This window comes from Cydia splendana, chromosome 9 (assembly GCF_910591565.1).
Source record: "Cydia splendana chromosome 9, ilCydSple1.2, whole genome shotgun sequence".
NCBI classification, from domain to species: Eukaryota; Metazoa; Arthropoda; class Insecta; order Lepidoptera; family Tortricidae; genus Cydia; species Cydia splendana.
Window position 1 is genome coordinate 14413849 of NC_085968.1, and position 14661 is coordinate 14428509.

The 14661-nt window shown below is 44.5% G+C and overlaps 1 protein-coding gene across 1 annotated transcript in view; it reads right to left on the bottom strand.

Annotated features, from left to right (window-relative positions):
* The window catches only part of LOC134793612 (uncharacterized), a 32728-nt gene that overhangs the window by 7509 nt on the left and 10558 nt on the right, over positions 1-14661 (bottom strand). The window contains exons 7-12 of the mRNA XM_063765235.1: positions 13931-14102; positions 13381-13547; positions 12278-12557; positions 10706-10789; positions 10255-10391; positions 9469-9622 (exon numbers count right to left, since the gene is read on the bottom strand). Coding sequence (XP_063621305.1) covers positions 9469-9622; positions 10255-10391; positions 10706-10789; positions 12278-12557; positions 13381-13547; positions 13931-14102 — 994 coding nt within the window. The remainder of the gene's footprint in view (positions 1-9468; positions 9623-10254; positions 10392-10705; positions 10790-12277; positions 12558-13380; positions 13548-13930; positions 14103-14661) is intronic.

Consider the following 14661-nt stretch of genomic DNA (forward strand, 5'->3'; position numbering starts at 1 on the left):
ACCCAGTCCAGGACCATGAGCACCATCGCGCAGTCACAGAACACCTGGAGAGGTTCTTCGAGCAACCACTGGGACCTGAGGACGACCCGGTCTTCTTCACGCCCGGCCAAGTGCAGCGAACTCTCCGTCGCTGCAAACCCAGGAAAGCCCCGGGCCCCGACCAGATCCCGAACACGGCACTAAGTCACCTGCCACTGCGCTCCGTCGTGGCGGTGACCCGCTTGTTCAATGGGATCATGCGCTCGGGGCACTACCCGACAACGTGGAAACTTGGTCGGGTGATAATGCTGCCAAAACCTGGAAAGGACAGAGGAAGACCGGAGAGCTACCGTCCGATAACACTGCTCAGCACCCTCTCCAAGGTGTTCGAGCGGCTCCTACTGGGCAGGCTCCAGCCCTACATCGAGCCACGGCCGGAGCAGTTCGGCTTCCGAGACGGCCATTCAACGACCCTGCAGCTCACCAGAGTACTCCACTTCATGACGGCGGCCATGAACAAGAAGGAGTACACAGCAACCGTTTGCCTCGACATGGAGAAGGCCTTCGACAGAGTGTGGCACGAGGGACTTATCTACAAGCTGTCGAAGACCGAAGCACCCAGGCGAATAGTCAGGGTGGTGGCCTCCTTCCTGACTGACCGCCGCTTCAGAGTTGCAGTGGAGAACGCCGTCTCAGAGGAACACCCGATCCACGCGGGCGTCCCCCAGGGCAGTGTCCTCTCGCCTGCCTGCTACGCTCTCTACACTGACGACCTCCCAGTCGTCGGAGACGTCAAGCTGGGCCTCTACGCGGACGACGCGGCACTCTTCGCCGCGTCCATCAACCTCAAGCACGCTACCAAGAAACTCCAGAGGTCCCTTGACGCACTCCCCGACTGGCTCTCCAGGTGGAGGTTGTCAGTAAACGTCGGCAAGACGCAGGCGCTGATCTCCGGCTACACCAACCAGCTCCCTCCGCCGCTTCGCCTGCACGGCGAACAGATCGCGTGGCTACCCCAGGTCAAGTACCTGGGCGTAACACTTGACCGGCGACTCACCATGAAGCCTCACGTGGACGAAGTGGTCCGGCGCGCGAAATGCACTCGAACCCTGCTCCGTCCAGTGCTCTGCAGCAGCCTCCCCCGTCGCACGAAGCTGGGGGTCTACAAAACCTACATACGGTCCCGCCTGACGTACGCAGCTCCAGCATGGTACGCCCTGGTGGCTGAAACAAACAAGAAGAGACTGCGTGCGCAGGAGAATGCGGCCCTGCGCACCATAGTAAATGCCCCCCGCTACGTGCGAAACGTAGACATCCAACGAGGCCTGAAATGGCAGAGCCTGGACGCCTTCGTGGGCCACCTCTCAACAAACATGTTCGAGCGCGCCGACCACTCAAGACACCATCACCTTCAGGGCATCGCGCCGCTGCACACACGCCCGCCGGATAACCGCCGCAGACTGCGCCAGCTCCCCAGAGCCCTGGCGCATGAAGAAGAAACGCCGGACAGTGGTTGAGGATCCCGCAGTCCACTAAGCCACTGACAGGCCACCGAGGGACATAAACGCCATGACAGGCCACTCGCATGGCCAGCTATGGCCATGAAGCCCCCGCCCTTAGAAAAAGGGCACTAAATAGACCCGCCCGTAGTTACGGGCGGCGATTCGAAACCGCCAAAAATCCCCAAAAGGGATGGGAAGGCATCTCATACCTCCCTTCGGGAGGTATGAAAGAAGCAGACAGGTCATTCCGTTGCCGGGCGTCAGACCGTCAACAACTTCTGAGGATGCCTCGTAGAGAGGCGAAACACGTGTCGAGGTTTATTCTTTTGGTGGTGGTTTGTTATATTTATTTGCGTATTTATTTTTGCGGTGGGAATATTTGTCCACGCATGTAGGGGTGGACGAGAAGATCTTGGGGTCGTGGATGAGGTGAGTTAAATGACACTCGTAGTCCAATACATGCACGTATAATGATTAACTTGGGTGATACATAGGTAGATGTTAAGATATCACTGTAAGCGGACGGGCACGACCGTCCGTCGCAAGATTGCTGAGAGAATGGCCGCTGCCGGCCCCACTACTCCGCGCCCCGCACCATGCATTGCGTCGGCGACGGCTCCCGAAGATTCCCGAGCAAAGACGAGGCGTTAACATCCTCCGCGGCGTTGAAAGCATACTGCTTTCAAGGGATCAGATGCTGAAGACTGAATTTTAGGGATCGGTTTGATCATCCTTTGACTTGTTGTCCTCGTCATCGGGTTCAGGATCAGTTGGCAGAAGACACATCTTGTTTACGGCCCTTTTGATTGGACCTTTCTCCGTCAATATATCGGCGACCCGACAAACACCGTCAGGGCCATTGTAGAGATGAATGACGCGCCCCATGCGCCATTGTAACGGCATCAGATTGTCTTCTTTGAGTAGGACGAGATCTCCAATCTGGATTCCTCTCTGATTGGTTTTCCATTTTACGCGCTGTTGAAGCTCAGCCATAAATTCGCGACGCCATCTTTCCCAAAACTGCTGCCGAAGAAGCTCGATGCGCTTGTATCTGGTAACTGGATTGCCCGTGACGGGTAGAGATGGCACAGATGAAGTCAGTGGCCGAGTAATCAAAAAATGCCCTGGGGTAAGGGGACTCAAGTCGTTGGGGTCTGATGAAAGAGGAGTGATTGGACGAGAATTTAGGATAGCCTCTGTTTGCACAAAAAGAGTAGTCAACTCCTCAAACGTCAGGTTTGCGTTACCAGCAATACGTTTTAAATGAAACTTGGCTGCTCGGACGCCAGCCTCCCATATTCCGCCAAAGTTAGGCGCGTACGCGGGAATGAATTTAAAATCAATCGACTCGTTAGCTGCGTAATCCGAAACTGGATGACGGCTGGACCGTAAAACTCTACCTAGCTCATTGTGCGCGCCTACAAAGTTTTTTCCGTTATCACAGTAAATTACCTCGGGCTTGCCACGACGCGATACGAACCTGCGCAGACACAATATGAAAGCTTCGGTGGATAAATCGCTAACCACCTCAAGGTGAATCGCCTTGGAGGCGAGGCAAACAAAGACGCATAGGTAGGCTTTAGTATTACGACTGCCGCGTCCCTTCTTATTAGCTATCATGAAAGGACCGGCGAAGTCAATCCCAGTAGAATGGAAAGCGGAACTTGTTTGTACTCTTACGCTCGGTAGATCACCCATTATAGGCTGAACTGTTTTGCCTCGTTGCCTAACACAGTCAACACATCTTTGAGATATACTTCGAGCTAAATTCCTACCACCTACTGGCCAGAACTCTTCACGTAGTGATGATAAAATCAACTGAGCACCGGCGTGATACAAACGTAAGTGCTCGTATTTCATAATAAGTTTCGTAAAATGATGCTTAGCATCTAACAAAATTGGGTGTTTTTTATTAAAATGATAGTTTGAATTACTTATTCTCCCTCCTACACGTAAAACACCACTGGGATCTACAAAAGGGTTGAGAGACAAAAGTCTACTTCGATTATGAAGTGTTTTACCTTGGCTTAAATTTTGGATGTCTTTTTCAAACGACTGCGCTTGACATTTTTTAACTAAAAACGTCAACGAGTCCTTAACCTCCTGAACTGATAAAGGCCCCTTAAGTTTGGCATTTGACTTTCTACAGTTATGTATAAACCGGAAGACGTAAGCATAAATCCTTTTCAAACGTACGTAACTCGAATGTCGATCGAATGTTACGACGGGATCACCAGACCTTAAGGTTTCGTCTTTAACAGTTAATAACACCTTGACCTCAGGTAAGTCAGAAGGCGTTTGAGGCTGTGAGGGCCACTCCGTAAAATCCTTCTTCAGGAACGAAGGACCTTCCCACCAGAAAGACAAAGACGGCAGATGCTGCGGATCAACGCCCCGCGACGCTAGATCTGCCGGATTTAAGTCTGTAGGTACGTGTTTCCACTCGTGACCTTGAGTCAACTCATTAATTTTATTAACTCGATTGCGTACGAAAGTTTGCAGAGTTTTAGACTGCGATTTAAGCCAACCGAGAACGACCATACTATCGGTCCACATTACATGCTTGACAATTTTAGTTTTTATAGACTGAGCTACTTTCGTGCACAATTGAGCGCCCAACAAACTAGCGCACAGTTCGAGCCTTGGGATACTTAAAACTTTAATTGGGGCCACTCTGGCCTTTGCGCAAAGCAATCGAACTGTCACATGATCATTGCTATCAACTGACCGCAAATAAACACATGCTCCATAAGCCTCTTGGGACGCATCAACAAAACAATGAATCTCTGTGCGCTCAGTTTTAGGTACATCACAAAGAACATGTCTACTTAAATTGATATTTGACAAATGATCCAAATTGTTGACAAACTTCAACCATCTTTTTTCAAAATCCGAAGGTACTGGAGTGTCCCAGTCCAATTTGGCAGACCACAAATTCTGAAGAAGAATCTTAGGTTTTATTATACAGCAACATAGAAGCCCCAATGGGTCAAACAATTTGCAAGTTGTAGATATGATAGTTCGCTTTGTTATTCTATTTGGCGGTGCAAAGTCTATCGGAAAATGCAAGGTATCCGCCTGAGGGGACCATTTTAGGCCTAAAACTGAAGCATCATTATTAAAGTCAAGGCAATTCGTAGACCCTGACTGGTCCTCTAAAATTTGTGCACAATTCGTGCGAAACTTGCGCAGGGGAAAGCATGCAGAATTTAGAACTTTGACAACATTTTCGTAAATATATTTTAACTCTTCTACTGTTGACGACCCAGTGTTAAGATCATCAATGTAAAAATCATTGTTAATGACATTAGAAGTGACTTCATCTTGACATTCGAGAGCTAACTGCTTGAGGCACCTTGTTGTGATAAAAGGTGCCGACGCCATTCCATACGTAACAGTGTTGAGCTGGAAAATCTTGACAGGCTGATCAGCCTGGTCTCTCCACAGAATGAGCTGAAGATGGCGCTGCTGTTCGCTAAGGGAGACCTGCCTATACATCTTTTCGATGTCAGCTGTTAGAACGAACCTATTAGTACGGAAACGCAACAGTATTGAAAGTAGGTCACTTTGCACGACCGGACCTACTGCCTGAATGTCATTCAGAGACTTGCCTGAGCTCGTAGGAGCTGACGCATCATAAACGACTCTAAGCTTAGTAGTTTCTTTTTGCTCACGAATAACACAATGGTGGGGCAAGTAACACCCGAAACTTGGCCGTTTAACTTCAGCCATGTGTCCTAAATCAGCATACTCCTGCAAAAAATTACGATACTGTTCTTTAACGTTGGGGTTTTTATCTAACTTCTTTTCCAAGTTAAGAAAACGTCTCATAGCTATAGGATATGAGTTTCCGAGAGTCTCCTCGGGTTTTTCCTTGAATGGCATCTGTACAGAGAATCGACCATCAGGTAAACGACTAGTATTATCAACATAATGAGTTTCACAAAACTCTTCATCAACAGACAAAGACTTACAATCGGAAGGCAAATCTTCCACCTCCCAAAAACGCTTTAGAGAATTATCGACATCTTGTAGTGACGTCTGGCGCCTTGTAGTGGCTAAATGACAATAAACATTATTAATTTGGTTGTAGCTTTCGCCCGTGCGACCAACTACTAACCATCCTAGCTTAGTATCTTGTAGCATAGGTTTTCCTTCTCCTAGATCTATTTGATCTGGCTTTAGAACTCTAAAGAATTTGTCCCCTGACAACAAAATATCAACCTGATCCGGTTTATAGAACAGCGGATCAGCTAACTCAACATGGGGAAAATCTAATTTTTCAACATCGATTGCTACATTTGGCACATCATCCGAGATTTCGGGGACCACCCAAAAATTAGCATCTAATTCGTAAGAATTAAAGCGAGACCTAACTTTTAGTTGGATACGTTCAGATATCTCCGTTTTCTGTTTATTGATCCCAGTAATATCAAACGGTTCAATTTTATTCGTAGGTAGTTTTAACTTTTGCTTAAAATTTTCTGAGATGAGACACGATTGACTACCATTGTCCAAGAGTGCACGAGCGACATAAGTAGTGTTATTCTTAGGGCAATATACTTCGACTTGAGCCGTGCACAACATGACCTGACCCGATGCGTCAGCGTCAGTCGACATGTGAACAGAAGAGTTTATATTTTTTACAGTGTCGGTAGGTGCAACATTTTTATTATTACTACTGACGCTGTCGCAATGCAAGAGAGAATTATGTTTTTTCTTGCAACTACGACAGGAACCCTTCAAAGTGCATTGAGAACCATCATGTCCCGCGCGTAGACAATTGTTACAAAGTTTATGTTTTGAAATCTCAACAAGTCTGTCTTCCAGGCTCATAGACTTAAACTTGGTGCACTGATAGACATGATGGTTCTGGCCGCATACCAAACACGGTTTAATTCGTGGTCCCTCGCCAGAAGAAACAAAAGACTTGGTATTTTTATTTTCCTTAAAAACAGGTTTACTTTCATTTGACTGATTTGACCGACAGCAAAACATCGTTTCTAATACATTAGCACGATTACGTAAAAACTCTTTAAAATACTCCAACGTGGGTACTTCAGAAGAATTTTTATTTAAATCACCTGAGGGTAGGCACGAAAAATTGCCTTTATACTCTTCCCACTTTCCATTTGTTTTGGGATCTAACTTCGCCGAGACCAAAAATATTACTAACGGGTCCCAACCCTGAGTTGAAATACCTAACGTATCCAATGAACTTAAATTTTTCGACACAGTATCAATTAAATACCTTAATGCCTTAAAAGACTCCTTTTGTATAGGATTAATATTTACGATCGCACTCAAATGATTATTTATTAATATATTTTTATTATCGTATCTTTCACACAATGTTTTCCACGCAAGCTCGTATCCGCTGGCAGAAAAATCAATTGACCTTATTGCTAAACTAGCACTTCCTTGTAACGAATTCCTTAAATAGTGGAATTTATTTATCGGCGCAATTGACTCGTTGTCGTTGATCAATGACTCAAATAAATCTTTAAACTCTAACCAACGCGTGTAATTTCCATCAAACGTCGGTAAATTTATGACTGGTAGACGAACTGACGAATGTTTTTCATGACAAGAGCTTGACTTAGTTGAGCCACTGTCCACACTGTTTTTGGCCGAAAACGAATCAATTATATCTTGCGCTAACGCAATTTGCGAATAGAAAAGACTTTCAGTTTGAGTTCGTTCCGCTATTTGTTCGTCTAAATTAGAGGAAATATCTTCAAGTTGAACTTGCACGGCGTCATAATCAACCATTAATTTACGAAGTCCATCCAATCGCAAACTGAGCTCCTTTATTAATAATGACGTGTGCTCAGACCCTTGTACAGTTTTTACAAAGTCTTTAAAAACGGTCAACTGACTTTTGAGCCCACCGCGCCTTCTATTTAATTTTTTAACTAATTCCTCACCCATTTTAAACAATAAACAATGAGCTCGGTAAATAAAATGGTGCAATCAAACCGGTAACACGATCCAGCCGTCTAGTCCAGCACAGCTGCCGCCGAGCCCGCCAGCAGCACCGGCCGCGTCAGGCGAACCCGTCTCCACAGCGCTCGTACTCGCGAATAGCCCGGAAACCGCGTAGCAACAGGCTCCCGGTAACAGCGCGCAGCGATGTACACTGGAATTTACCACAACGGACTTTGAACCATAGGAATTCACCTCAATGGACTTTGAACCCTAGTCGTAATTACCTATTAAATGCAAATAAACAACTAAAAATGCACCTTTAATGAGTCGAAGCGAATAAAATGTATTAATCTTTATGCACAATAAAGAAGGCAAAACGAAATTATTGCATAGAAGTAGCAAGCGTGGCATAGAAAAAAAAATACGGTAGGTATGTTTTTATAACGGTACTTACAACGTATACTTTTTAAACATTAAAACTTAATTTGTCGTATTTTAAAATAATAATTACTAGCGTATTGTTATTGCATAAAACTTAAAAGACGAGCAACTTATTGATTTATATAGAAATCATTTATGACGAAGCGATAAGATTGAAATAACGGTGCATAAAAAAGCCGGCAAGCATTATCGAGCTAATTACCGAATATAAATAACTTCTATTTGCAATTTTAAATGCATTGATCTATACGGAAACCAAGCAAAATATAACTTAGTGCTCAAAATAGTGCATATTGGCTAGTACGCATAAAGCTAGATACATAACCTGACGTTTGCAAGTAGGCTAGCACTAATTATAGCAAACAGAAGTTTTAAAAATTAGGGAACAAAAGGAACGGGCTTACTTCACATCGGCATTGACTTTCGATGTCTATTTCAACTTGTAGTGTTGCAGAATCCAAAGCGCCACGGCAGCAATCCCAGTTTCTTTGTTCTTGCGTAGTCCGTTATTTCTCGACAGTCGCCATTACAGTTGCTCGAACTCCAACGGTCGCCTCATGACCGTTTGATTTTGAATGTCACGGTCGCCAAATGTCCACGCATGTAGGGGTGGACGAGAAGACCTTGGGGTCGTGGATGAGGTGAGTTAAATGACACTCGTAGTCCAATACATGCACGTATAATGATTAACTTGGGTGATACATAGGTAGATGTTAAGATATCACTGTAAGCGGACGGGCACGACCGTCCGTCGCAAGATTGCTGAGAGAATGGCCGCTGCCGGCCCCACTACTCCGCGCCCCGCACCATGCATTGCGTCGGCGACGGCTCCCGAAGATTCCCGAGCAAAGACGAGGCGTTAACAATATTAATTGCATGTTAAAATACGCAAGTAAGTATAACGGGTTAGCACTGATTGACTAGCACGTTATCTTTTCGCGGATTAGCAAAGTAATATTTTGGTTTTAATTAAAAAAAAAACTGACCTATTATTTTGGGTTATCGATTGTTTCCTTAACAAATACCGCAGTAGCCATTTATCCAAATAATATCCTGCGGAAGGCCTTTGCTTAGCTTATGCTACGTTGGATAAAATTCTGAACGAAGTACGAGTAGGAGGAGAAAGGATTCTGAAAGTATAAGTTCATTACGAGTAAAGAATACTTTATTTTAAAACGGAATGATTATTTACACCTCGCCCAGACAACATCACGCTGAACCACATTATCCCCTCGTGCGGCAAGTTGCCTCGAAATGGACGCTCGCTCTCCTAAAACCGCGCATGCAGCGACTGCCATTTAGCACTGATTGACTAGCACGTTATCTTTTCGCGGATTAGCAAAGTAATATTTTGGTTTTAATTAGTAAGGATTTCCGCAAAGTAACGCCTGATTCTATTCACTATATCTTTTTTTATTTTAGCGTATGCGTGTGTCCCACTGCTGAGCAAAGGCCTCCCCTCAATTTCCAATCCTCCCGCTGGAACGTATCCAAGTCGTCCCGCCATCTCCTTCTCATCTTTTTTATTATAATATCTAATTTCAAAAATAAAAATACAAACAGAATTAAAATATGCTGGTGTCTCGACATTTTCCTTGTAAAAATAACTCGGACTCACCCCATTCTCCGTCAAAATCAATGTATGATGTCTTCCACAAGCCACGTCTACGACTCTGCCGATCACTTCCGTATTGACCGGCGTCTCTGTCATCATCACTTTGGCGTTCCCGTCGTCGGTTAGCGCCCAGTGTCCTAAACCGCAGCTGAGTGTCCTTTAAAAGCAAAATCAAACATTTATTTAGCCACTATATCTAAGATATTCTAGCTGGTAACCTCGATACGAGTTTGCAGTTTTGATAAATGGATAATATATCTTAAACAGTTTAGCACCACTTGCACCATCCCACTAACCCAGGGTTAACCGGTTAAACCTGGAGTTACCATGGTAACCACTACAATTTGACACTGGGTTAACGGTTTAACCGCTTAACCCCGGGTTAGTGTTTTGAGTGCAAGTGGGCCTAAGCTGTACAGTCACTTACAATAATATGTTGCACAGAAGCATTCCAAAAATATATGACACGCTCTTATCGCACTACAGAAAATCTATGTCTATGGGAATATGGGACTCTAGAATCTTATTAATGGTTGCTTTTCTTCCTTTATTAGGAATTAGATAAAGACAGATGTCTGAATAGAGATATCGCACTACAGAAAATCTATGTCTATAGGAATATGGGAATATAGAATCTTATTAATGCTTGCCTTTCTTCCTTTATTAGGAATTAGATAAAGACAGATGTTTGAATAGAGAATCATTGGCTTTTCAAGACTAACAATTAAGTTACTTTAAGTGACTTTAAGTTTTTGTTTAAACCGACCATATTTATACGAAGCAATTTACCTTCGGGGTACAAACTGATTCTTCCACGTTTCGGCAGTTGGTGTTAATTCGAGGTGGATGTCTGGGCACGGGCTGCGGGCTTCGAGGGCGCAGGCTACACGCATAAATGTTGATATTAGCTGGAGCATTCTTGTTGTCTGGAAAAATGGTAAAGTAAGCAATAATTTTAAATATTTTAATATCGTTAGCTTCTAACACGACTTGGAATGAAATAAGGTACATAAATTACTTCTAAAAATATTAAGGATTAATAGAATAAAACGAACGGATATTACGAAACAGCCTCACTCAGCAAAATGTCACGGCAAGCCTTGGCGCTTCAGTGGGGACCTGACATACATCATATAACCAACGACATATTTATGTACAAAGTGTACGAATAACAATGCAATAAGTAGGTACTGTACCAGAATCAGAAAAGATAGAAAATAATTTAAAAATGGGTACATACGTAGATTGAAGATATTCCCTGATTCAAATCTCGCATAACAGGTCGTAATTGTTCTTGCATTGGATTCAGCCAAAGACAGAAGCACTGAAAAAATACACATTTATTTAAAATTTTCGTGTCATACAACGTGACTGAGAAAATACGTAGGTACTGGCAAGGTAACATACGGCAAAAACTTCTTGAACACAGCGATTCTGGTCTCCCTTGTGTATTAGTCTATTTACAATGTAAAAGTTACCGTAGTAATATTCAAATATGTATCACGAATATACCAGAAAAGCCGTTAGAAACTACTGACCGAGTGTTTGAGAGCAAATTTCTACTAATAATAAATAATTGTTGCAGTAAATAATCGATCGCACTGCGGCAGTTTCCTCGACTTGATTATTATTAAATTTATTAGTGCGGGGTGACCACAGTAACACAGTTGAATACTGGGACTAGGTCCCAGACCCAGAGACCGATAGATAACTTACCTTGAGAATCTTCGTGGCAAAACTATCACATTTCTCCGTGATGAAATCAAACAGCCACTGCGCATTTTCCTCCAAAAGCTACAATATACTACTGTTGCAGTAAACAGTTGATCGCGCTGCGGCAGAGTTTCCTCGATTTCAGTGCGGTCATTATAAGGGCGGGGTGACCGCAGTGAGTACTGAATACTGGAACTAGGTCCCAGAGACGGATAAAGAACTTACCTTGAGAATCTACGTGTCAAACCCTTCACATTTCTCTGCTATAAAATCAAACAGCCACTGCGCATTTTCCTCCAAAAGCTACAATATACTACTGTTGCAGTAAACAGTTGATCGCGCTGCGGCAGAGTTTCCTCGATTTCAGTGCGGTCAGTATAAGGGCGGGGTGACCGCTGTGTGTACTGAATACTGGTACTAGGTCCCAGAAACCGATAAAGAACTTACCTTGAGAATCTTCGTGTCAAAACTATCACATTTCTCTGCTATAAAATCAAACAGCCACTGAGCATTTTCTTCTAAAAGCAGCGGCACAATATACAACTGTTGCAGTAAAAAGTTGATCGCACTGCGGCAGAAGGGCGGGGTGACCGCAGTGAGTACTGAATACTGGAACTAGGTCCCAGAGACCGATAAAGAACTTACCTTGAGAATCTTCGTATCAAAACTGTCACATTTCTCCGCTATAAAATCAAACAGCCACTGAGCATTATCTTCTAAAAGCAGCGGCACAATATACAACTGTTGCAGTAAAAAGTTGATCGCGCTGCGGCAGAGTTTCCTAGATTTCAGTGCGGTCAGTATAAGGGCGGGGTGACCGCAGTGAGTACTGAATACTGGAACTAGGTCCCAGAGACCGATAGATAACTTACCTTGAGAATCTTCGTGTCAAAACTATCACATTTCTCCGCTATAAAATCAAACAGCCACTGAGCATTTTCTTCTAAAAGCAGCGGCACAATATACAACTGTTGCAGTAAAAAGTTGATCGCGCTGCGGCAGAGTTTCCTAGATTTCAGTGCGGTCAGTATAAGGGCGGGGTGACCGCAGTGAGTACTGAATACTGGAACTAGGTCCCAGAGACCGATAAAGAACTTACCTTGAGAATCTTCGTGTCAAAACTATCACATTTCTCTGCTATAAAATCAAACAGCCACTGAGCATTTTCTTCTAAAAGCAGCGGCACTATATACAACTGTTGTAGTATAAAGTTGATCGCGCTTCGGCAGAGTTTCCTCGATTTCAGTGCGGTCAGTATAAGGGCGGGGTGACCGCAGTGTGTGCTGAATACTGGAACTAGGTCCCAGAGACCAATGGCGGCGGCGATTGATGTGAGTTCGGTCAGTTCGACTGATGAGAGCGTTGTGAATTTTGCGTCCCTGGAAAGAAATTAATATTGAGGTTCCAACCCGACATACATTTACAAGTCCGTCATATTATATTACGAATACTTTTGTAAGCGGAATTCTGTATGATAAACTCAAGAGCAATAAAAACGGCTTGCTTTGTTTGGAAATATACATAAAAAGATTAAAAAGTTAGATATGCATCGTAAAGTAGATGGGACAAAAAATTCAGTCTCTTGTCTCTCTCTCATCAAGAGTTCTAGCTGCAATAAAATGAATATATTTAAAGAGTGAAAGTTTGTCTAATTTAACTGCGGTTTTCTGTAAAAACAAGATTTGGATCCACTTAAGTACCTACTCAAATACTTACATGTCAAATGTTTCCTCCTCGTTGGTTCCCATCATAAGCAGCAGCGCCAACATTTTGATGGCGTTGGCGACGGCGGGCGCGCCGAGCGGTGTGCTTATACAACGACAGCTCGTTTAATTTTTCGAAGACTCTAAGGGCCAGTTGCACCAACCACATTTGACAGACTGATCAACGTCAGCCGGCGCGCCCCGGACCTTTACTATGAAACTTTCCATACATAAAAATTTAGCGAACTCTTTAACGATACGAACAGTTTGGTGCAACCGACCCTAAGACGAGCTACCCACCCTTCTGGCTGTAAAACCAAGAGTCAGATATATTCAACTACTTACATGTCAAAGGTTCCCTCCTCATTGGTCCCCATCTTGAGCAGCAGCGCCAACATTTTGACGGCGACGACGGGTCACCGAGCGCTATAGACGAGTGACCCACCAGGCTGACTTTGTAGTTAAAACATTTTGTAAATACGGACCATAGACAACTTACATGTCAAAGGTTTCCTCCTCATTGGTCCCCATCTTGAGCAGCAGCGCCAACATTTTGATGGCGACGGCGGGCGCGCCGAGGGCAGCATGCCCGGTGTGTTTATACATGGATAGCTCGTGGAGTCGTCCAAACACTCCTAGACGCGCTACCCATCCGTCTGGCTGACTCTGTAGGACAAAAGAAGAAGTGTATATGGGCCATAGATAAATGAAATTGAATGATAGCCGTGTAAAATCTAATAAAGAAGCGTGTTGTGAAAATGTTAGTTTTACTCTAGTCTGGCTGGCTAATCTTGGCAGTAGGTATAATATATTCATATTTGACTATGATCTAATCTAGTCACAACAACCCGGTTTGCTTGATCACATGTCAGTGTCTCTTAATTTTTCCGACCCTTTAGGGGCAAAGGAAGGCCCGTAACTCTTAAGATAAGTCACATTTGCAAGTCTGTACAACTGACCTGTCACATGCAGAGACAAGTAATACCTACAGGTTGCGCATAGGTATAACACGCCGACTGCGAACTACCTGTAGAAGTTGTACAACTAACCTGTGACAGCGAGAACAGATACATAGCTGGCGCGATCTTGCCGCGGGACAGCAGCATGTCAGCCGAGGCGCGCAGCAGAGTGGGCACGGGCGCGCCGAGCGCGGCCGCGCGCTGCTCCGCGCCGCCGCCGCCGCGCATTATCACGCCGACTAGCCATTCACACGGTTCCGACCTGCACAAAGTCATTGAATTTGAATCTAAATTAAAATTATTGTCATATTTTTATGTTTAACATCAGTTTAGTTCATAGCCGTGGCACTGGATTTTAGACATGGCACACACAGACACAGGGCAAGAAAAACATGATGATATTTAAAGTTAACATATAGAGGGGGAGTTTGCGTAGATACTTACACAGTATTCAAAATATAGGCCCCACAAGAAGTGACAACGAGGCAGCCATCGAGCGCGAACCGCGGCAGTTGAGGGTCGCACATAAAGGTCGGTTCCTTCCAGCCGCCGGTCGCATTACACGGCTCCTTGGCATGATGCACTCACCACCTTATAACCTCAGCCTCACTATATCTATGCCTCCTTCATATCTACTTACACAGTGTTCAGAATGTAGATACCGCAGGAAGTGACAACGAGGCAGCCATTCAGCGCGAACCGCGGCAGTTGAAGGTCGCACATAAAGGTCGGTTCCTTCCAGCCACTGGTAGCATTAGGAGACTCCTTGGCATGATGCACTCACCACCTTATAACCTCACTATATCTATGCCTCCTTCAGA